A 26,033-nucleotide genomic window follows, 5' to 3' on the forward strand; every position below is an offset into this window, starting at 1 on the left:
AGATTAAAAATGACAGGGAAAAAACAATCTGTAATGATTGACAAATGCAAGGACTTCAGGGCCTGAAGTCCTAAACAAAACAAAACAAATAAAAACAATATAAAAACAGAACAGGTTGTGGTAGATGAGTTATAAGACACTTGTGCGTTCCTTACTGACTACTATCATTCTAGAGGGACTTATGTTAATGTAACTATTTTTGCGGCTTTATACAGTAGTTCAGACGCAATTGCCCCTTACTCTGGCTAAGTGAAATTTGAGCGCGCAAATTCATATACGCGTCCTTATAAAAATTCCTAGAATTTCAAAAAAACCTTTTAAAATACATGTACCTTATTTTCTGTTTTAAAAGACAAGACCATATAATTTTATTTTAATTGGTAGCAAAATAACGGTACCTTATAATATAAGTCCAAATGTATATTCCCATAACCATTCATTTAAAGTAATACATGTATAGCTCACAGTATAGAGCATACATGTATAAAGTATGATTACTTAGTATTTTTTCTCCCTATTAGTCAAGTCGTATAGCTTCATTGTACTTGAAGATCAGAAGTTTTGTTAAATTATCAATTTTTGTCCTTATAAACATACAACTCTTTAAGATTTAATAACTAACATCAATCTTATTAATTATATTATTTACCAATACCCCGTTTGTAACATCCCGACATTCATTTTGAGTTTTTAAATTGTATCTTTTTTTTCTGTTTTTATACACATTTTGATTATTTTTTGTGTACATAACAGCTACGGCTTTCTTTGGGCAACCGAATTCCATTATACATCAAAATGTAAAGTATAACCGCCTATATATTAATATATTAGTACGCATTTTTTTCACTGCATCTTTTTTTTTTAATTCCCTTCCTTTTAAAAAGACAGATATTCTGTAAAACTTATTTGTTTTATTTTATAGTCCGAATCAAAGAAAATAAAGGTATCATCACAAAGTTTGCATAGGGTAGTGATAACAAAACTTTTAGATAAAAAATCTATGCTTTCTTTTAGCTTGACAAACCTAAATGCTACATTAGAGACAAACAATATATACAGACACACAATAAAAGCAGATCGAGTCAAACAAGGTGTATTAAACATTCATGTGTGTGTAGTTATCCTGTCCGGAGAGGGAATCGTACTGGTTTTCTGATACCGTATTTCCAAGTTCTGTGTAAGTTTCAGCTGTTGCTTCAGTTCCACTTCGAGGACTTATTTGTACGTTTGTATTTTTTGATCCACATTTTTTCCTGACAAAAATAATGGTTTTAAGTTTTATTTTAACAAAATACATGCAGAAGTAGTATTAGCAGTAGCATTAGAAGTAGATGTAGTAATATAAATTTTTTAAGTAATAGTTATTCTTTTATTTTTTTAAAATCACGTTAAATTTATAACCTTTAGTTTACTCTTTATTTTAGATCGTCTTATTAATGTAATCCAAATTTATGATATCGCTGTTAAGCAGCTTTTGTGTTTACTGGATACATTCTTGTTATTGAAAATCAGATGATAAAATGCATGTAAATTGCAAACTAAAGACGGAATAAAAAAAATTACCTCGATTTGAAGTGGATATAGGAGTACATATTCATTATTGTTGAAACAATGGAAATTACCACAAATATAGCCAAAGGAATTTGTAAGGATAAAAATGCCTTGCCTATATTGTGAAAAAAATAAAACGTGTTAAACTTAATTAAACTTATAAGTTTAAGGAAGGAGTCTTCTCGTTATCAAACATACTTCTTATAATAAGAAATTCATGAAATTTTGACACAGTCAAATGAATAAGATTACCAAATGATAATCACAGTTTAATCAAGTTTGTCCTTTTTGTTTTCGCATAAAGGTCAGGTCAAGGTCACTACCTTAAAGGTCTGCTAAAACAGACTCATTAATCTGCAGCACTTCTGAATTGCGAAACATGTGATATTTTTCTAGGCCAATATTCCGCCAAAAATACAGTCCTTGTTAGATTCGAAACATTGATTACTTTTTCTTTGCCAAGTTGTATGATAGAAAACCAGAAAAGACTCCTTCCATAAATTATCATTTATCAATATGATTCCTAGTCAATTAATAATGAAAAATTCTTTAACTCCAATTCTACGACTTCTTACTCTAGGATATGAGTTATTCAATCAGAATTGTTTTATTGACAAAATATCTTATTTTCTTGACAAAGATATATTATCTATCAAAATGTTTTAAAAGTTTTGAAAATAATATATAACAAAAGCTGTGCTAAAGAGACTGATAACCTCGCAAGGCTAATTTCAAATGGGGCAAATGGGAATTTTCTTATACATTGTAATTCAAAACAATAAAATAATTGATTCATAAAGGTTTGTCAATTCAGAACTTCACTGTGAATAGATAGGCAGTGCATTTTACAGACTTCTGTACTGAATGGTATTTTTTTTTCTTTCAGAGAAACAAATCACACAGTAAGAATAACCCCTCATCTTGCAGTTGATGAAAAAGCCATGCGAGGCTCCTATGTGTATAAAACCTTAAATATGTTTTTAATCTGAGTCTCTTGACAAACGCAAGTAGGCTTTTCAAAATTTCCCTCATTCTCCTAAATGCAACTTTATTAATCACGTAAGATTCTGATGTTCTTGGATAAAGTCACAAAACATTATCAGAATTTGTATACTTCCATTATTTAATTGTAAAAAGGAGAACGTTATATTTCAAATATTTTCAAAATTTTCAATACACTCGTACAATCACAACAAAGGTTCTGAAAGTAATTTACATGTACATTTTTGCCCTATAGTGTCACTTCGTCAGTTCATTAACCTACATACAGTGTAGTTGAAACAAATTCTAAGCATCAACTTGCAAAAATCATTTCTTTCATTATGTTATTCATTTCTTTATCACGTTAAAACTTATGGTTTTTATGAAACAGCATAACCAACAAACCACTGTCCTTTTTACACGCTAAACAAAAGCTCTATTTAAACCATGGCTGAAATATGGCCCTCTTTAAACAACAGTTAGTCACAATTTTCTTTGATGTTCCCTATTAGATCCTGAGAAATGAACAAACAGCATATATAAAAGGAAGATATATTGGAAGCAACGCAAGGCTTATTCTTGATATTTTCGAATATTGTGAAAATAATAATCAAAACGGTATATTACTATTCCTAGACTTTGAAAAAGCTTTCGACTCAGTTGAATGGAATTTTCTTTTTAAAACTTTGAAAAAATTTAATTTTGGACCAGATTTTATAAAATGGATAAAAATCCTTTATAAAAACCCCGTTTTCCGTTTAAAAAATAATGGATGGATTTCAAAAACATGCGCAATGAATAGAGGTATAAGACAAGGGTGTCCGATTTCTGCTATATTATATTTATTTGTTGCGGAAATTTTATCAAGTAAAATTAAAGAAAATAATTTAATACATGGATTTACCTCGAAAAATTTACAAGATGAAATAGAAAATGTACAGCACGCGGACGATATGACGGTTACTTTAGGAGATATAGAATCCATGAAACATGCTATTGGCACCATAGATAAATTTTGCAAATTAGCTGGATCAAAGATAAACCTATCAAAAACTGAATGCATATTGTTAGGAAATTTAAAAGACCAGTTCGAAAATCTAGAAGGTATTAAAGTAGCTAAACAAGCTGTAAAATGCTTAGGTATTTTTGTAGGACACGACAAAATCGAGCGTTATAATAAAAACTGGATGAGGATTTACCACGATATTGAAATTTTGTTTGCATCATGGAAAAAGAGAAAATTAACATTATTCGGTAAAGTTACTGTAGTTAATTCTCTTGCCTTACCTAAACTTATATATGTTTCTAGTATTTTAGAACTTCCCGGAAGAAATTATGTGAATGATATAAATAGAGTAATATACAATTTCATATGGAATAAAACAGACAGAATCAAACGAAATACGATGATAGGTGATATTATGGATGGCGGTATAGGCATTACCGACATAGACTCTAAATTAAAGGCTATAAAGGCAACGTGGATTGCCCGCCTAATTACAACTAATCATGTTGTAAAAAAATATATAGATAGTCTCTGTAAAGCGCTGAATATCAATATAAACTATTTAATGAGCACAACAGAAATATCGACTGAAAATTATGGTATACTAAAAAACTTTCCAGAATTTTATAAGCAAGTTTTTACCTGTTTTAATCTATGTAAAGATTTTAAGCAAAATAATGACAGATCAATAAATACCGAATCGTTTTTATTACAACCAATTTGGTCGAATACTTCATTTACTTTTAAAGGTAAAACGATATGTTTTGATGAATGGATTAAAAGCGGAATACTGTATGTTAAAGATATCTTTGAAGAAAATGGTAAATTAAAAAGTACAAGAGATATATTTGATAGGTTAAACAAAAAAAGCAATTGGATCTGCGAGTATAAAATAATACAAGAAGTGTTTAAGAAATTTGAATTCATGTATAATTTTTCTAAAATCCCCTATATCAAAATGCAACAGAATGACGAAGAATACAAAACTAAATGTTTTTATTCGAAGCTTGTAAAGCTCAAATTTCAAAGTCCAATTTCACAAGGAAAGCTTGGTAGGGATTTCCAGATCCAAGATAAGGAAATTTGGAAATCAATATATTTCAACAAAATTAAAAATGTCAAAGATAAAAGTATTGCGGAATTTAATTATAAACTTCTAAACAATTTACTAAGTAATAATCTGTTAATCAGTAAGTGGAATAAAGGGGTAAATAACAAATGCAAAATATGTAGAACCGAGATAGAAAATGCACAGCATCTAATTTTTGATTGTGTAAATGTAAAACATGTTTGGCATATGGCAAGCCAATGCTTAAATTTTAATATTGTTTGGAAAAATGTCATTGTTGGCTTTTTTGTTGATGATAACGAAACAACAAAGCTTTATAATATCTTCCTCTCATTTATTGCATTCAGAATTTACAAATATAAAATGTTCTGTAGAGTCGAAAACTTAGAAGAAACAAGCCAATCGTTAAGAATGTATATTAAAGAGAATACTTTATCATATTGTTCTGTTCTATCTTTTTTACATCAAATGAAAGAAAAGAAACTTTTTCAAAATTTTGCATTTTTACTATGAATATTCATTTATGCTATGAATATGTACTTATGCTTATATCTATTATGTATGTATATATATATTTATATACGCCCACCCTCCGAGGGAGACAGTCCCTCTGTTGTATACAAGGGTTTCTAACATGGACACAGACTTTGACTGATGGTAGGGAAACCCTTTGTTATGTGTGGGCCAAAATATAAAAAAAATCACATGTAAATTATCAATGCAAGGATTTATTTTCTCTCACTTTTTTTTGATTAACACATACATGTTTAAATGTACGTACGGTGTACATGTAACATTTTTTTTCCCATAAAATCTTGATATATATCGTATACGTTTTTTCAACATATATTGATTTTTTCCCCCCTTTTTTCTGACTATCTCATATACATATACAGTGTACATTTTTAGTTTATAAAAACCTGATATATATTGTAACTCTGTTTTCACCATATGCTATTTTCTGATATGTTATTATGTACTTGTTTATAAGGAATCAATACATGGTATTAAAAAAAAAAAAAAAAAAATATCCTGAGAATTATAATTGGCAAACAAATATTTTGTATTGTGAGTAAATAGAATACTTATATATTTGGGACATATATTTGGTGTTTTTGTAACGGCTATCTCCCTTACTTTTCAACAAATGTACAAGAAAATCATTATATCATGTCTAATGTTATTAAGGGGGATGTGCGGCCATCTTGTACTTTTGAGGATAAAAATGTAAACATTTCTTTACTGGCTTGTTTCTGCTTGAAACTGGCGGCCAAATTTGTTACCAAAAGATATAAAAGCAATAAATATGAAGTCCTACATGTCATTTTGTTTGAAAAGTATGCATACAAGAACAGGACAATGTCTTTTTAATCACGTAGAACAGCTGTCGAACTGCACAGATATAGACTTATTTTGTAGATTTAAAAATCTGAAGAGCGTCTTTGGTTTGAACGACTTTCAAGATAGGAAGTTGTTGTTTTGCAAATCAATTATACATATATCAGAGCTGTGCATATTACTTGTTTTTTTTTTTTGTTTTTGATAATTTTTGAAAAAAATACCAGCTGTTGAACTTCGTCATTTTCGCGCAGATTATTGCATATAGGGTACCCAATTTCTCTGGATGGGTTGTGGTTATCAATTCAGGGATGGCAAATGAATTTTGAATACTGTTCACACAAACGAAAACCCGATTTGCTGTCACATTGACAGCTTTTTTCTTGTTAAAAGTAGCAGGTGCACATTTTTAGATGATGTTCAACATATGTACAGAGTATTCCATGCAGTAGTTATAAAGTTTATACGGAAAAAATATGTGTCTACAAACAAACGGTTAGACAGACAGACGGTCTGGCTGATTCCAATATACCCCACTAAACTTCGTTTGCAGGGTCATAATTACCAGACACGTCATCTTTGAGATCACTAGTACAAGTTGTTGTTATTGTTGACTCTTCTCCAAGGGGACTTCCACATACTACACTTATACTTCCACTGGATGTATCTGAAGGTATGGGTTCTCTGCCTACAAGAGAAAAAAAAACCTTTAAAAAAACAGATATTATATTTAACTAGGTTGTTAAATTATCAAGTGAGGCGAGTGACTCATTATTTTAAAAAATACAACTTTTTATTGTGGGGTCGACAACATAATGTATCTATAATCTGAAATACAATGTCGTTTGCTTTTTTAAAAGAGTTTGCAGGTCGGGTCTAGATCTCTAGGGGAAAAGGAAAAAGCGGCTAATGTAGAACATCTAAAATCATTGTTTTAACGAACGGTTTCTGTACAAAAATGATCAGAAGACGATAATTTATAATTCACAGCAAAACAAAAATAAATGGAATAAAAAGCAAAAAGCACACTTTAAAAATTTGTGTGTGTGCTTTTTCGGTAATGTTCCCTTAGGATGATTTAAAATGTACAGAAAATATATTATAGCTCATCATAATCATTCTATGTAACGCGATATCTGATCAGCTCTAGAAAATCATTTTCCAGGGCAATAAAACTTCATATTTCCCTGTCATCGTCATATTTTTCATCATATTCCACCCCTTCGAAAGCCACGTGAATTATCATTCCATTTTCATTAAAAATCTCGAGTGTAAGCAAGTTATATCATTAAACAATTTATTTAAAAAAATTTGGATTATATCAACATTTCAAATCCTTTTTGTATAAAGAAAACTAACATAGAAAAAAGCCAGTAACATTCACTTAAAGATTACAAGATCTGGAAAACAATTCAAACCCGATGTATTCTATATTATTACATGTCATTCGGTTTCATAAACAATTATTTGCACGAACGTTTATGAGATATGAAGATTTATTCTCCTAGAAAGATTATTTTTCATTCGGGCGTTGCCCTTGTGAAATATGATTTTTTTCTGGTGAAATAAATCTTCATAGCCATCATGCAATAAATATACAATGTTTTAAAATTAATAAAAAGTGGTATACCTTCAAATACGATATATTGAGAAAATATCTCTGGATCAATCGCAGTATTGGCCGATCTGGATGTTATATAAAACACACTGTCTTGTGTTACAATAACAAATAGCTTATGTGCCGCTTCTTTACATGGTATTGTGATCAAGGTATTAAATTCCGACTGCTGCAATCTATGTATGGCAATTTCTGTAGAACAATTTTCTTTTATGGTACCTGTTTCAAAGCTTAAACTTCCATTAAATCTTGGAGTTATTGTACAGTTACAATGTGAGTTAATTGCGGTGTAGTTTACAGTAAAGATATTTCCGGTCTCCATCTGTCCATCACAGCGGGAAATTAAAATTACTCCATCACCTGAAAATTAAAAATTCATGTTTTTAGCTTGTTGCGTTGTCAATTCCTAATCTTAAATTCAAAGATATGAATTTTTAATATACATGAATGAATCATTATTTTGTAATTATTTTTCAAGTTTAAAAATCAAAATTTTTCTTTTTATTTTTTTACATAGTTTTTCTTCACAAGAGGATTTAATCTAAATACCTGTATTGATTCGACCATTTATCTCTTTAAAATCTATAGATTTCAGTTGTTCATTAGTGAAGGATGGCTGTAAGCCGATGATTCAGATCAATTAATAAAAATATATAATGCTGTCAAAACTGCCAGTTTCCATCACCTTTTTGCTTCATATATCAGTAAACATAAGTTCTTTTTAGTACAAAACTGCAAACTATGCACTAGAGTAAAAATGTCACAAGAACCCATTAGAAACGACCATTACAATGCGTTTGATTGAAGAACACCATTTGAAAGATCCACATTGCAAACGATATGAAGTGTCCGGATGATAGTGCTAGAGGATTTAAAAGCGATGATTGTCGAACACATCTAAAAGGATAAATTAAAGATATAAGATTTTTTTCGTTAGAAATTTGTTTCACTTTGATTAATTTCTCTGGGTTAATAATACGGACATGTCATAGAGAAATTACGGACTTTTTCAGTACAGCGAGTACAACTTTTTTCCACAGACAAATAAGTTATTTATGAAAATCTACCAGACACAGGGATAGCGTATAAACAAGTGAAACGTTATTCTATACATCATGTTTTTAGCCGGGCTTTGCTGAAAGCAGAGTCCTGGATGTAGGCAGGCAAATCGCCAATGAAACTATAAATAGCACAACTTCAAAAAATAAACAAAAAACCGAGCAGCGTCAAAGTAAAAGCTTCCGCTTTACCAAATATTTACACAGAGAGCCATGTTTTGTCAAATCTTTCGGTTTTTTATTTGTTTGCGAATAAATTTAGCGTTGAATTTTTTCCCTTTCTTATTAATTACGTGTTTTTTAAACAAGACTTTGCGTTTTGGACACATGTAAAATGCGCATGAATTTCCTTGAACTTCTTTTCAAAGCACTCATTTGGTGTTTGGCCGCACATAGAAGTAATAAGGGGAAGGGGGTTGATTTTATAACGATTGTTTCAAATTGCATTGCAACTGTTGATTTTTTTCAACAAGACAGACATATTTTTAGTTATAGCCGCTAACAAGACAATCCAGTCGCTCTCTGGCGCATTTCCGACATCAAAAGCATGAGAGAGAGAGAGAGAGGAAGAGAGAGAGAGAGAAAAGAGAGAGATTGCCAGTTTTTACTACAAATTATGCATAATGACCCATCAAAAGACCCATCATTATGCGACACTCCTTGCTGATGTATGGATCTAGAGGGGGAGATAGGGTCCGTCCCCCGGAAAATTCAATATTAATAACTTCACACATGCAGTAAAAGGGGAGAGAGGGTCCGGATCTAACCCCCCCCCCCCCCCGGGAAAATTTAATTTTATTAATTATATATAACAAAATCTCCAAAATATGTCTCGGATTCCTCCCCCACCCCCGACAAATATAATTATCCATCTACCCCCCCCCCCAAAGAAAACGTTATGGATCTGCGCAGGCTGTTGAAAATAAATCATAGTTCTAAAAAGTTCATCGTCTGCCTCATATGGCCTTTTATACAGCTAAAATTGTCTTTAAACGATAGAGAGCTCCACAATTATAAAAAGGCGAAGGCGAGAGTGCGAAGTTGCGATGGCGAAGGTGCGGTAGTAGTACCGCATCTTCGCTCCTTCGCCGTCGCACCTTCGCCTTCGCAACTTCGCACCTCGACCTAAAGGCGAAAGTGCGAAGGTCGAAGTGGGCCCATCGGAACACCATACACAACAGAAAAGCTTGTTTCACACGGTAATGATATTGCTGATGCAAACGAGTTTTATCTTGCATTGAAATAAGGCCGATATTGCTGTGGATCTTTTAATGATCACAGATCATTCTATTCTTGATACGGACAAAATGTCCTCTATTCCATTGAAAGCCATTCCAGGCACAATGATGATTCATCAAGTTATCAGTCACCGCTAAACAAGTAACCCAAATGCAGTGAAAACCCAACATCCATTCTGTTTCTGCACAAAATCTATGGATTCTTCTTGTTTTAATGCAAAAGTTGTCTCCTTTACAATCCATTGCACTACAGCAAGATGTTTCTCAAGCATATGTACCAGATCAAGAGGAAAATGAGTTACATGATATACAGATGTATCCTCTTACTCATGGCAACGCTGACGTAGATATTATTGGAAAGTGGTGTGTAGTAGTATACAATAACATGCCGTATCCAGGCAGTATTCAAGACACAGACCAGGACTCAGTTGAATTGAAGGCGATGAATAAAGTAGGTATCAATCGCTTCTTTTGGCCAATGTAAGAAGACATAATCTGGTATGATTATGAACAAGTTCTAATGTTTGCTCCGGAACCGAAACGTGTTGTTCCGGAACCGGAACATGTGACAAAGCGTTATGTACAAATTCGACCGTACATTTGGTCAAAGATTACTGCAACACTTGATATGTAACCATTTATTAGTGAGTGTTGCCCAGTTGACAGTCAATACACAGTAAGCACAGGCAGTGTCTTTTCCGTTACACATTTTCTTTCCCGTTACATAACAATGTTTTTAACATCACGAGAATTGACCTGATTTTTTTCATCATTTTTTTTTATCAAACTTTGTTATTGTATTTTAAATTTTGTCAAAGATGTTTGTTGTTCTAAAAAGCTAAACTGCTCATATTGGCCCAAACTGAGAAAAATGGCCCAAAAACACCAAGACACTAAGCCTATATTAATTCTGAATTTGAAATGGGTGCTATGTGAATGGATTACTGGTTGGAAACATTTAAACAAACCAAGAAATGTTTGTAAAACACTCATGCCCCCCTCCCTTGGAAACATCCACAAAGAAAATGAACGTAAACTGCAAATATTTGGAATATCCAAGGGGCATAACTCTGTCAAAAATTGCTCTATCATACCAAAAATCATATTGACCTCGATATTATTTAGATAAACCTGTATACTAAATTTCATATCAATATGTGCACCCTCTGCAAAGAAAATGAGTGGAAACTCTAAATAACTTTAATTTTTCTACGTCCAAGAGCCATAACTCTGTCGAAAATTGCTCGATCTTACCCAATGTCAAACTTGACGTAGATAATATCACGATAAACCTGTATTCCAAATTTCATTCAATATGTTCATCCTCAGCGAAGATAATGAACGGAAACTGTTGGTGGACCGATCGACAGACCGGCGGACAGCAGCAAAGCAATATGCCCTCCCTTCTTCAAAATGGGGCATAAAAATGCTTTCTTTGGTGATTCATGGGGGATATGAATGTGGAATACATTATTACCAGCATTAGCGGATTATGTAATATTTTTTCCTGCAATGATCGCTACCTTCACAACCTGCATGAATCATCAAAGAAAGCATTTTATGTTTCGAATTTGGTAATACATCTTTCTTGTTAAACATTGTATACGATAAATTTCAATAAAAGAAACAGGTTCATGTATAACTCAATTTTCCAGGGAATAATTATTGGCTGTTTCGTCCATAGTGTTGGCAAACAATCCTAGATATATTCATCAAACTAAATCAGAGCTTTTAAACCATATATACAGGTACTATTATGACGCAGATTTTTTCTAAGGATGTACAACAATGTCGGGATGTGTCGGAAACTTACTACATCAACACCGGAACCCAAACTGATGTATACACAAATTATGAGCCATCAATGTACTGTTCAAATACTCAACACTTGTTATAAATTATTTTTTGATAAACGTGTCGCAGATAGTAATTGGTACATTATATTTCATGGTTTCAGGCCTCACACTGGTTCAAAATTTTGTGTTTGCGCAACCTTTTGCGCAGATAATCATCATTTTTCTTTTATAGTGTTTATCACCATATAATAATTCACTTTTGATAGGATTTTACCAGTACACATTCTAAACGGTAACACTTGTCAATGCATTGATTACTTAAAATTGTATAGCATGTATATTTCATTTTTTTTCTTCAAATTATCCTAATTATCTACAAAAATATTATTTGGAATCTATATGGCTATGTATAACGAAAACTTGTCACAAGTTTATAAAGCTTTTAAGATTTTTACAGAAAATTAAATATTAAAATAATAAACACCTCGCGTATGAAACACTGTGCCGGATAATTATGCCAGTGCCAAGGTGGCATTTTTGCACACGCGTCAGCTGCATATATCGAAAAATTCAAATATGCCATATGATAGACCATTGCTTAAAAAGTTAACAACCACCTTTGTTATCATTGAATCTCACCTGTCAGGTGAGATATATACCTTTCAAAAATGAATTCCTATAGGAAAATAATTTTTCTCATAGGAAAAACAATATTCGTATAGGTAATTTGAAATATCCTATCGGAATACAAGAACTTCCTATAGGAATTTCAATTCCGGTAGGATTTGATAAAATCTGATAGGAAAACTTAATATCCTATAGGAAAACCACATGTCTGAATCAAATTCCTACAGGAAATACCATTCTCCTATAGGAAATATAATTCCTATAGGACTTTTTAAAAATCCTATACGATTGTCAATATTTCCTGTAGGAGAGTCAATTCTCCTATGGGAAATATCATTTTCCGATGGGATGTTATTTTTTAAAGGTAAATATCTCACCTGTCAGGTGAAACACACTAAAAACAAAAGTGGTTTTATACTCTCTAGACAATGGTCTATCATTTGGTATACATGGATTTTTCCGAAACTGCATCTTAAGCGTGTGCAAAAATGCCACCTTGGCACTGGCATAATTATCCGGCACAGTGTTATGAGATAAATGTGGTTATTTAGCATATTCATACCAAATGGTTTGTTGTTTCACGGGGGAACATGTCTACAGACCAAAATACATTCCAAAAGAGCATTCTGCTTTGTAACGTTTCAAAACATAATAAACAAATGTGGATTTAAACGATTATTTACTTTCATATCTACATGTAACATTAACACGTGTAAGTTTCATGCACATATCGGGCGCTGAATAATATATTCCTTTCTCATAGTGACCAATTTCAATGAAACACTTTTTAGACCCCCTCTTCCCCGTAAGAAAAACTTTTGTTTTAAAAAATAATTATTTTACTACAAATTTTATTTCGTGATACAAATCAATTAGGAATTGATTTAACTTTTAGTAGATAACTTTCTTTTTGAATATCTGACAGAAATTCCAATATATTTGGATGTAAAATGTAGGAAAAGACGGGCGTTAGCGTTCTTGTTACATGCAATTATTTACGAATATTTATTTAGCTTGCACTTTCACTTCCTTTTTTATAGTGTTTAAATTAAAAATAAAAGATCAACCTGCTCATAATGGCGCAAAATGCGTTGTGTTCTGAAAATATATGTGTACATTTTACCAGTATATTGCTATAACACTTTAAAGTACGACACTAAAACTAATATAAATAAATGTAAAATTTGTCACGCGAAATATAACAAGCCAGTTTTCCGATATAATTAGAATAAATTAAATAATATGAAATTTTCAGCATTTTGGATCTGATATATCTTCTCATTAATAGCACAGATAAAATAAGAACACAACGATTGAAAACAATTGCCCATGACAATACGTCAAACCATTAAATTGGTATTTTTCTGTGCGTGATTAACATGAACTGCAATATTTGTAATCATTTCCATATGAGGCAAACGGCAAATTTTACTTTTTGCGCACGCATTCCGCATTGCACTACTTTATTTACTTTATATGCAAAAACAACCTCAATTATATATTTAATTACATGTAGATTACTGAAAACGTTACTCTTATCCGTTTGCCATTAAAACAAAACACTATTTAGCAAATACTTAATGATTAAAATCACGTTTTTTTTATATATCCGTAAGAACATTTATCGGAAGTATACTAAAAGTAAAGCTTATTCATGCCTTGCTATTTTATATATATATATATATATATATATATATATATATATATATATATATATATATATATATATATATATATATATATATATATATATATCTTATTCCATGTAGCGCAATGCTTTCGATCGTTTTACATTAACAGAGCTGACCAAAAAGATTACTTTAAATTTGGTGTTTATTTTGTCCTCGACATTGTTTTAAGGTTTCTCCACCCTCGATGTTTTTATGGTTTAATCTGTGTAATTTTTGTTTAAATTTGATGATCAATATGCAAACAATCAATTTGAAGTTAAATATCGGTATGTTGCAAATATTTTGTTCATGCTGTAGGAGCTAACACAGGTACACTATCAGGACAGTTATAGCAACGACTGCTCTCTTATCAAACATCACATTTATTTTAACTAATTTCGATATAATAAAGCAATTTTTAAAAGAAATTAATCGCAATCCTTTATTTTAAGTATTTTAACATTTTAAGGCCATTTAAAAATTGCCAGTATGAAAGCTATCACATTTACAGTGCATTTTGATACGATTTTTCAACCATGAATAAGTACAGTTTAGCAACACAAAACGTCTATAACTTTTGAAATAATGGTTCAAACTCACTGAAAATTGGTACATTTGTAATTCGTTATATATCCTATCGAAATCTGCAAAGAAATGTTTACCTTGCCAGGTAAAAAATTTTGATTTGTGGTCTCTCAAGTTTGCCTATATACGGTTTTATCAGTTTTTCATTGAATTCAGCGATTTCAACTCAAACTACGCTCTATGAATTGTTAAACATTGGTGTCATTTCACTTTACATAGCTTAAAATGTGTTAAACACAAGTATAAATCAAGAAATATTGGCAAAACTATGCACCACATAACACTTGATATATCCGATAACGGTAAAATATTCCGGAATGCTCACAATGACGTCACACGACAATCGAAAGACCTTAAATACATTTATTAATCAATCAAAGGAAAAGTTATTTTGATATATTTTTTCTCTTCCCATAAGTGTAATTTCATTTCCATTAGCAACTTAAAAGAATCCAGAAGCTCTGAGCGAAATTCAACTAAACCGGATATGTTTGTGATATTAAGCAAATGCCAATGTCTCGAGTCGCAACCAGAGGTCAAGATCAATGCATCATTTTTAACTACTTGAAATTAAAATGGAAATCAGTCATCCCGACGACAAAATAAATAAATGTGCTTATTTCATATATCAAATACATTATACTGTGTGAACACTTAGACCTAAAGTTCAGTGTTTATCACTTACAAACATCTTATTAACGAAAATACTTGAACTACTATCTGCAGTTTAAAAAAAACCATGTGTCAATAACACTTTGTAAATATTATCAGGAGGATTTTTACATAATTAATAGTAAGCATTATATAAAAATTTTCATTGACATCATTTAAAACAGGGCAATTTTTTTTCTCCATTTTTTCATTTCTTTCTTTCTCTCAGTGTAATGTGTGATTATTATCAGTTGTTTATATATGCGACTTCCCTTTAAACATACAATGCCGAGTTTATCTAAAATTAAAAATATAATTACTAAAATTATGATACAAAAAGCATGCATTACTCAAAATGGTCATTGGAAAGGACGCAAGACTCATTCAACTGAGACCGGGCACATGTATTTTTTTTGGGTAAAAATCGGTATAAATAAATGATTCAGTTAATATCATGCATTTTATCAGCACACCATACTTACCCCCCCCCCCCCCCCCCCCTCCAAACCCAGAAAATTAATGACTCACCATTACTTTGCGGCATCCCGGGATGAAAACAGCGGAAAAAGGATGAAATAAAAACAAGTGTTTTCAACATTTTTTCTGAAAGCAGAGTGATCCCAATACACAAAATGTCTTAACTTATTGAAACAAATTATTGCATTCTCCTAAGCAATCGGCTTACAGCTTTTATATGACGATGAGGATGATTTATGTAAGGCCGGATATGACCTAGGTCCTAGAAAATTACACATATAAAGGCAGAGGCGGAACTACTTATATCATAATATCATTGCATTGGCCAAACACTGCTAGCAACTGAGTAAGCAGTGTTTAGTCACAGAGGGAAAACTGTTTAAATCAAAGTACTGAAGAACTGTCGGGAGTTGATTTTATCGATTATTATCAATTTTAAAATCAACAATATGTGATTTTGCATGGCAAGTAGTTTCTAATCTGTATTTGAATAACGCACATTTTTATAGTATGAATTCTTGAACTTTTACGACAAGAATTTCGAGAAAACTTTATATGAATCATGTTGTGTAATATTTATAGATAGAATTAATTCCATCAAACTGTGTATCAGTAATCGAAATGTTTCTAAAAATTGTACGCGTCTGGATCCACGCAATATTGAACTCTTGTCTCGTTCAACCAGACGCTCGGCTGTCTCCGTTAATCTCCAACTACATTGAGAAACTCACTGCCTGTCGCAGATTTACGGATACAACCGAGCGTTTGGTTGAACGAGACTATATTGAACTCTGGCGTAGGAATACATACAACTACAAAAATAATTAAATTGTTCGTACTATATAAAATTTGATTTTTTTCAAGGTATTTATAAATACGTTTCCTTGAAAACCAATGGTACAGCATACAGTACACCAAATTTATCTATTATTTTCAGAAGTCTTGTCAGCGGTGATGATTTGTGCTTAGGTCCAAACACTGTTTCACTTTCGGTTTGCCAAAGTAACTGCACAGGAGAGTTGATTATAATCAACTCCCAAAAATGAAGAGTAAGAAAAAAAAATCATCAAAAATATTTCACAACTCTGTTGATTTGTAAGATCTCTGAAAAATTTTTAATTATTTTTTTTTCAGCAAAAGTAGACATTTATTGTTACATGCGTATTAATGAAAAACGCAAACCTATATATCTGGGGTTTCTTCACTATAGGATTGAGATGACTTTCATTAAACTGAAGGTATATATGAAAATGAAACGAAGACGATAAGGTATATATAATTTGTAATTATTATTCATGACCTAATTAATTGTCCAGTATCTGAATTTCCTTAACGGTAAAATGTCTAGTGGACTTCCAAACTTTTGGCCTATTCTGTCTTTTATATTATGTCCATACCGTTACGTTTTTGGTTTGGGCTACTTATTTTCGTTTTGAAAATCTAAATCTTAAAATATAATTGACTCAAAGTTGTGGACGCGCTTGAATTTAAAAGGAGGGTCAAGAAGAGAAGAACAAAGGGTCGAAAGAGGAAAAATTAACATGTAAGTCATCAAAAGAACAAATCAATAGCCTTGACCGTTTACATGTTATAATTAATTAAAAATATAGTGTATGGAATTCAAATTTTTTTAATGAAAGATTAAACAAATTTCATTCCATGGTTTAATTATGATAGTGATTATCTGGCAAGGTTATATGTCAAACCGATTTTTTAAACTTATTTTCCTTACTGTTGCAGTCTTTACCATTACACCTATGAGAATAACGGTAGAGACTAGTTCGTAACAGTAGAGACTGAATAAACTTCAAGTATACATTTTACAAGTTTTACATTTTACCTTTTACAAAATATTGTTTCATTATTTAGGAAATGTCGAAGAACTTTATAAAACGTCTAATTCAAAGTCAAGAGGCAGAACTTTTACCATTTGAAGAAGATCTGCGCAACCAGATATCTTTTTGTGATTACAATCAGGAGTATATCTAAATCATTAATTGAAAGAAGGTGGTAGGAAAAAACGCCAGCGAATATATTCAGGAACGGGACAAATTGAAATTGTTACTGTTAAAACATGGGTATGTCAGCAGCAGAGAGAATGCAAAATTACCGAGGGGAAATGAAAAACGATCCTGCAAAATATGCCCAGTACCTGAGCAAAGAAAAACAACGTTATAAAAAACGGGGGAAAACTGGTGAGCAATTTTAAATTGCAGCCATTGTAATTTCGTATGTTACATCTTTCAATAAATCAACACGGGGATCATTTTTATGTTATACTTAATCTAATCCTTTATCTTTTTGTACGATTTCTGGATATCTTAGACACGATCCTGGGGCGATTCGGGGGCATTTGTCTCCAATTTTGAGCAAATTAAAAGAAACTAGCCCAGACATAGAACAGTTCACTTTTTATCAGATGGCATTACAACCCAGTACCGGTCAAGGAAGAATTTTTCCTTATGAAAGAGGTAATGCACAATACTTATGGGTTTGAAACAGTTACCTGGAAATTTCAGAGGCAGGCCATGGCAAGGGGGCACCTGACGGTGTTGGGAGGGGGGGGGACTAATAAAGCGCACAACTATGGTGTTCCGATGGGGTCACTTCGACCTTCGCCTTTAGGTCGAAGATGCGAGAATGCGAAGTTGCGAAGGCGAAAGTGCGACGGCGAAGGAGCGAAAGTGCGAAGATGCGACGGCGAAGATGCGATGGCGAGGAAGCGATACTACTATCGCTCTTTCGCCTTCGCACTCTCTCCTTCGCAACTTCGCACTTTCGCCTTCGCCTTTTTTGATAGCATTCAGAAAGTCTCGGTCGATTACATAGAATTTGATGCAGGCATCGTACTCGCCAAGGTTTTCCGATTAATCCATGATATCATTGGTACGCATGCGCTAGGCCATTGTGCTTACTATGAATGTTTATAAATATTTTAAAGTGTATATGTGACATATATGTTTACCAGTGCTGGCTATGTCTAATCATTATATAATCAATATAAAAAGTAATGCCCGCCATAATGTATACATATGCACTTCCAGACTCCTGTCACTTACCAGCTGTCTGTTTACCGTGGGTCAAACACAGTAACATTCTAATTTCATTATGCGACACTCCTTGCTGATGTATGGATCTAGAGGGGGAGATAGGGTCCGTCCCCCGGAAAATTCAATATTAATAACTTCACACATGCAGTAAAAAGGGAGAGAGGGTCCGGATCTCACCCCCCCCCCCCCCCGGGAAAATTTAATTTTATTAATTATATATAACAAAATCTCCAAAATATGTCTCGGATTCCTCCCCCACCCCCGACAAATATAATTATCCATTCACCCCCCCCCCCCCAAAAAAAAAGAAAACGTTATGGATCTGCGCAGTCTGTTGAAAATAAATCATAGTTCTAAAAAGTTCATCGTCTGCCTCATATGTCCTTTTATACAGCTAAAATTGTCTTTAAACGATAGAGAGCTCCACAATTATAAAAAGGCGAAGGCGAGAGTGCGAAGTTGCGATGGCGAAGGTGCGATAGTAGTACCGCATCTTCGCTCCTTCGCCGTCGCACCTTCGCCTTCGCAACTTCGCACCTCGACCTAAAGGCGAAAGTGCGAAGGTCGAAGTGGGCCCATCGGAACACCATACACAACAGAAAAGCTTGTTTCACACGGTAATGATATTGCTGATGCAAACGAGTTTTATCTTGCATTGAAATAAGGCCGATATTGCTGTGGATCTTTTAATGATCACAGATCATTCTATTCTTGATACGGACAAAATGTCCTCTATTCCATTGAAAGCCATTCCAGGCACAATGATGATTCATCAGTTATCAGTCACCGCTAAACAAGTAACCCAAATGCAGTGAAAACCCAACATCCATTCTGTTTCTGCACAAAATCTATGGATTCTTCTTGTTTTAATGCAAAAGTTGTCTCCTTTACAATCCATTGCACTACAGCAAGATGTTTCTCAAGCATATGTACCAGATCAAGAGGAAAATGAGTTACATGATATACAGATGTATCCTCTTACTCATGGCAACGCTGACGTAGATATTATTGGAAAGTGGTGTGTAGTAGTATACAATAACATGCCGTATCCAGGCAGTATTCAAGACACAGACCAGGACTCAGTTGAATTGAAGGCGATGAATAAAGTAGGTATCAATCGCTTCTTTTGGCCAATGTTGGAAGACATAATCTGGTATGATTATGAACAAGTTCTAATGTTTGCTCCGGAACCGAAACGTGTTGTTCCGGAACCGGAACATGTGACAAAGCGTTATGTACAAATTCGACCGTACATTTGGTCAAAGATTACTGCAACACTTGATATGTAACCATTTATTAGTGAGTGTTGCCCAGTTGATAGTCAATACACAGTAAGCACAGGCAGTGTCTTTTCCGTTACACATTTTCTTTCCCGTTACATAACACTGTTTTTAACATCACGAGAATTGACCTGATTTTTTTCATCATTTTTTTTTATCAAACTTTGTTATTGTATTTAAATTTTTGTCAAAGATGTTTGTTGTTCTAAAAAGCTAAACTGCTCATATTGGCCCAAACTGAGAAAAATGGCCCAAAAACACCAAGACACTAAGCCTATATTAATTCTGAATTTGAAATGGGTGCTATGTGAATGGATTACTGGTTGGAAACATTTAAACAAACCAAGAAATGTTTGTAATACACTCATGCCCCCCTCCCTTGGAAACATCCACAAAGAAAATGAACGTAAACTGCAAATATTTGGAATATCCAAGGGGCATAACTCTGTCAAAAATTGCTCTATCATACCAAAAATCATATTGACCTCGATATTATTTAGATAAACCTGTATACTAAATTTCATATCAATATGTGCACCCTCTGCAAAGAAAATGAGTGGAAACTCTAAATAACTTTAATTTTTCTACGTCCAAGAGCCATAACTCTGTCGAAAATTGCTCGATCTTACCCAATGTCAAACTTGACGTAGATTATATCACGATAAACCTGTATTCCAAATTTCGTTCAATATGTTCATCCTCAGCGAAGATAATGAACGGAAACTGTTGGTGGACCGATCGACAGACCGACGGACAGCAGCAAAGCAATATGCCCTCCCTTCTTCAAAATGGGGCATAAAAATGCTTTCTTTGGTGATTCATGGGGGATATGAATGTGGAATACATTATTACCAGCATTAGCGGATTATGTAATATTTTTTCCTGCAATGATCGCTACCTTCACAACCTGCATGAATCATCAAAGAAAGCATTTTATGTTTCGAATTTGGTAATACATCTTTCTTGTTAAACATTGTATACGATAAATTTCAATAAAAGAAACAGGTTCATGTATAACTCAATTTTCCATGGAATAATTATTGGCTGTTTCGTCCATAGTGTTGGCAAACAATCCTAGATATATTCATCAAACTAAATCAGAGCTTTTAAACCATATATACAGGTACTATTATGACGCAGATTTTTTCTAAGGATGTACAACAATGTCGAGATGTGTCGGAAACTTACTACATTAACACCGGAACCCAAACTGATGTATACACGAATTATGAGCCATCAATGTACATTGATGGCGTTTATTCGCAAAGAAATAAAAAACCAATAAATTTGACAAAACATGGCGGAAGCTTTTTTTTGTTTTTTGTTTACTTTTGAAGCCCGGCTAACAAGAGGCTAACAGACCTTATCGGTCATCCGAGTACCACAGCCCATACTTAGACCAGTCGAGAAATTACTAAATAAGTAAATAAGTAATTTTGGCCAGCCAATTATAACTTTACTACTAACAAGTCTATTTGTTTATTTAGAAAGTTCAAAACTGTTTCAGCTGTTTTGTTTTCATATATAAAAAAAACTTGTTTAAATCTTTTAATTAGAAAACTTCTATATTACATTATGCTTAGTGATTGATTACTAAATATGAACATACACGGGAAGATACATATGTAGCCCCATTGTGAACAAGCAAGAAAAAATAACTCCATCAACTGTTAACCCCCCCCCCCCCCTTGTACTCTTTTCAACGCTTTTGAACGTTTGCACAATATCTTTACTTTGATTATACGAAAACTTAATTCATTCTTCTTTTTTTTTTTTACATAATATTATGTTAATATCATAATATTTGAAATTCCAGAGCATTTACCACCCCCCCCCCCACGCCCATAACCCTTGTCTTGCATGAAGGTAACATAAAATTGTAAAGAGTACATCCTTCCTGTGACCTTCAACTTGCACATATGACCTTGAGTCAAAATCATGACACATCCTCTGGTCATAGTAATCCTTGTGTTCAGTAGGAACTTCCAATATTTCTCCACAAGAAAGCACTGACAGATGGACGGACAGACAGAAAAACGGATAGACAGACAATAGATTCATATACATGTATACACCCTCCATTTTATTTGCAGGGGTCAGTATATAATAAAGATGGGGAAAGTTAGTTAAATGAGTATGTTTACTTCATGTTAGCAATTATATCATACAAACATCCAAAGTTTTTTTTGTTTTTTTTTTTTATCTCGGGATAAGTTTTATATGAAACAAAAGAGTTCTCTTCATAACTGACAAACCAGTATTTCATGAATATTGTACCAAATTGTACGAGAACATTTAACGTGTCTTTAAGAATCCAAACGCTGGGCATTGTTCTTGTTATGTACAAACCTTATGAAGATATCAAAATCAGAACCGAATTTGTTTTTTCCGAAAAAGCTCAATCAAGTTATGAGTAAATGGCAGACAGTTACGCTGACTACATAAAAGAAAAAAAATGCCGAAAAATTAAAACTTCATCAAATCTTAATTAAAGTCTTAATGTATTGAGCGAGTACCCATTATTGCCGGTTTCAATAAAAACAAGGAAAACTTCGCAAATCTTTGTTAATTTTTCATAACGACGTCAAAAACGTCATTTTTTTTATACACTCACGAAGAAGCCATATAAGATATCTTACCAACAAAGTTCAAGAAATTAGAGGCAACTCCTTCAATAAATACACAACCATTACTACACACTCGACAGCACATGACGTCTTTAAAATCCTTAGTATTTCAAATGCATACCTTGGTAAACTAAATTAAAGTGTTCGTGCAAGAAAAAGGCCTTAAAAAGAAATTCGGTAATACTGAAATCCATAAAACTTCTTATGCTCCTACTAATGAAATTAAACATCACCCGGTTCATTACATTTACATTTCACCCTAATGGAACGGGGCATAAATCCTATAAATCAGCCATTTCTGCAAAATTTCATTACCTGAAAAAGTTATTTATCTTGATAATAATAATAAGAACTAAGGGCAAAACTAATTTAAAGTTTATCTATATTTACAATTTGAAGTAAAGAAAAAAAGTATACAAATGCAGAGTAAATGAATGCTATCCAAGAGGCTAAGAATCACAAATCCGTAACAAATGCTGCTAAAATGTACATCATCCCAGTGTGCACTTTCGAGATAAAGATTTGGTCATCAATGAAAAGGATTTCCGGTGAGATGCCTCTGTAGGCTCCAAAAAGATGTTCTTGTGAACTACATTAAATACTGTGCAAAAAGGGCTTTTCTGCTGACATAAAAAAATGAAGGGAAAAAAAAACAAGTCATTATTCAAAGATCAATTGTAATGTCACATGCGTAAAACTTAAGGGGCTTGAAATTTAAAAAAACGCAAGGTGAATGAAGATATTTTAATAAGAATAAATATAAAGGTATCCCTTTTGAAGATTGTTTTTTAGGGAGGAGATACATTTACATTATTAACATTATTAACAGGTAAATTAACAAAAAACAAATTGACAAGAAAGAATACATCTAAAATCAATATATTCAGCTATATAAAACAAATAGTATTTAATAAATCAGATAAACATCGCGTTTATATATTATACCGTTACATTAACACAGATATATAAGACATGAACAAATGTAAAAAATCATAACAGTGATTAACACAAGAAGAAAGCACTAAATATATAATCAATCAAACAGGCTTCTGTTTGAATAAAATTTAGAAAGTAAATTACATAAGACATTTTGATAAGAAAACAGTACCATCAAAATTAATACATTTGTACATGTACATTGTTTATACACACTTAGAATGAATTCTAACACCTGTTATTTCAACGGCCATGTACAAGACATTTAGAGAAAATAGTGATATACATGTACACATGAACATTGGGCATAAGAAATTAGCAAATTGAAAAAAAAAATCTTTGTAGTGATTAACAAGAAGAAGAATGCATAATGAAAAAAAATCATTAAACACTGTCAGGCTTTTGTAAGAGAGATAATTAAAAATGGAAAAGAAGATGTAACTGGCAACACCAGCAAAGGACCATCTAATGAGTGGATAAGTTTTCTGAAGAGGCACCCTAAGATCACAATGCAAACACCAGATTTTTTCGACTGTGGCAGATAAGGGATGGCGAATTCAACTGTCATGAATGACCACTTCCAATTGTTAGAAAATGTGAAAGTTAAGGTAACAACACCGTTTTCATTTTGTAATTTTAATATAGAAAAAGCAACGATATCAAACATACTGCATTTAAAACCAATCATCAATATTGAACAGGATGCTCATAACTCTTAAAAAATTTCAAGATACTTGACTTTAATATACAAAATTTGAATTCGACAGAAAACTCATTTCGCTCGAGCTTCCAGCCATAAAACGTTTAAGATCTTAATGATATACATAAACATAAGATATGTTATTTAGTGCGTTCAAAATAGACTGATAAATGGTTTCATTTTAGTTGACATTTTATTACAAAATCCAAATGTTTTTATAATTTCTTTTCGACTATAGCTACAATCGATAAACTTGGTCAAATTGCCAATATGAACAAAACAGGCTTCGGAATATCAAAAGTAAAGAAAACGGTTTCGCAAAAAGCTAGAAAACATAGCTACACACGAAGTATCTCCACCACAAGTCATATAACTGCAAATATATGCGTCTTTGCAAGTGGAAGAGTGCTTCCATCTTCCGCTATGTACGAGAACTGTTTCCTAATTAAGTGGAACATACAGAGAAAGTGAACATACAGAATGCAAACAGTATTGCCTGAATCTCCGTCATTCAGACTCTTCCATTAATATTTTAAATAGAATGTGTCACAGGGGCAGATGAGCAGACGAGAAAGTCACGGATATTTTTTATTGACGAAGCCGTATCCGGGCAACTTTAATTTTCCGGATTGCTAAGTGACTTATGGCGGCAAAAATGAATAGAAAATCACTATGAATGAAAATGTTTTTATATCTTGTTATTATTTACCGTGTATTAATTCATTTTGTTTATAAAGGTAAAGTTTAAATATTTCAACTAATTAACTTAGTATACTTCAATCATTAACTTATAAATCAATATTTACATATCGCTAACCCCTGACGTCATGGGGTTATCATTCATTCTGAGCAATGATGAAGATGAGCTGCACAATTTCAATCATTATCCTTGTAAGTGGGAATTTAATATTTATAAACAATGAGATTGCAATCAAAATGACATAAATAAGTGAAAGAGGTAACAGGTATTGTTAATCGATCATTTTAAGTTTGGAAAGTTCTTATATTGCTTGTAATATATCACACACTTGTAATGTAGACTGACGTATGTAATCGCTATTAAAACGAGAGATTCCCTTAAACGTATGTGGTAGAATATCATGAATGATGATGAACAAAATCATTATGGTATTGTTTGTTGGTATATGTATTTATATCGTTTGATAAAAGCAAAACAAACAAATAAACAAGGTACTGTGCATATCGATATAAGTAAAGTGGGCGGGGCTCTTTGATTTAAGCAAAAAGGGTAGGGCTTTTTGTTTCCTGTTTATTGTAAGGCAAATTTTGTTTATAATAAAAAGATTCAGGTTAATGATTCCAATTAAGGGCCCTTGCATGTATACATGTGTATGATTGCTCTAAGGTTACAGTGAATGTCTATCAATGAAAGATACATATGCACAAAATATGGATAATGTACCAGACACTGCATGCACTGTTATTCATACCCACAACAGTTCAGAAGTTCACATACACACATGTATTATAGATATATTTGCATTCCAAATGTATTCCTCATAAATGGTAATTGGTTTATTTTGAAACCATACTTGCAGATATTTTGTTGTCAGATGCATTTTCACAATATCAGGTGTCCTATGTCCAGCAGTAAGGCTGGATCCCTGGCGACGTGGAAATGATGTGGTGCAACAATATTATAAGATTCTGATATTGTTTATCTTGAAATTGTCTTAACATGATAAAACAACTTGTTATATAAAATTGCTGTTATGCAATAATGCATATTACCTTCAATCTGTGAACTGAGTTCA

The 26,033-nt window shown here is 32.6% G+C and overlaps 1 protein-coding gene across 1 annotated transcript; it reads right to left on the reverse strand.

Annotated features, from left to right (window-relative positions):
* Positions 1-685: 685 nt before the first annotated feature.
* Positions 686-15,884, reverse strand: LOC128186403 (uncharacterized). The gene is made up of 5 exons (XM_052856217.1): positions 15,717-15,884; positions 7,576-7,923; positions 6,511-6,633; positions 1,564-1,666; positions 686-1,253 (listed from the first exon to the last, which is right to left on the reverse strand). Exons 1-5 carry the CDS (start codon positions 15,784-15,786, stop codon positions 1,097-1,099), a joined length of 801 nt encoding a protein of 266 aa, XP_052712177.1. The 5' UTR covers positions 15,787-15,884; the 3' UTR covers positions 686-1,096.
* Between the last annotated feature and the right edge of the window lie 10,149 nt (positions 15,885-26,033).

This window comes from Crassostrea angulata, chromosome 5 (genome assembly GCF_025612915.1).
Source record: "Crassostrea angulata isolate pt1a10 chromosome 5, ASM2561291v2, whole genome shotgun sequence".
Lineage (NCBI taxonomy): Eukaryota > Metazoa > Mollusca > Bivalvia > Ostreida > Ostreidae > Magallana > Magallana angulata.

Excerpts from the sequence above, each read along its gene's own strand:
- LOC128186403 (XM_052856217.1), bottom strand. The coding sequence starts at position 15,786 with ATGTTGAAAACACTTGTTTTTATTTCATCCTTTTTCCGCTGTTTTCAT. Across the intron at positions 6,634-7,575 it reads TCAATATATCGTATTTGAAG|GCAGAGAACCCATACCTTCA; the intron begins GTATACCACTTT and ends TTTCTCTTGTAG. Across the intron at positions 1,254-1,563 it reads TATATCCACTTCAAATCGAG|GAAAAAATGTGGATCAAAAA; the intron begins GTAATTTTTTTT and ends TATTTTTGTCAG.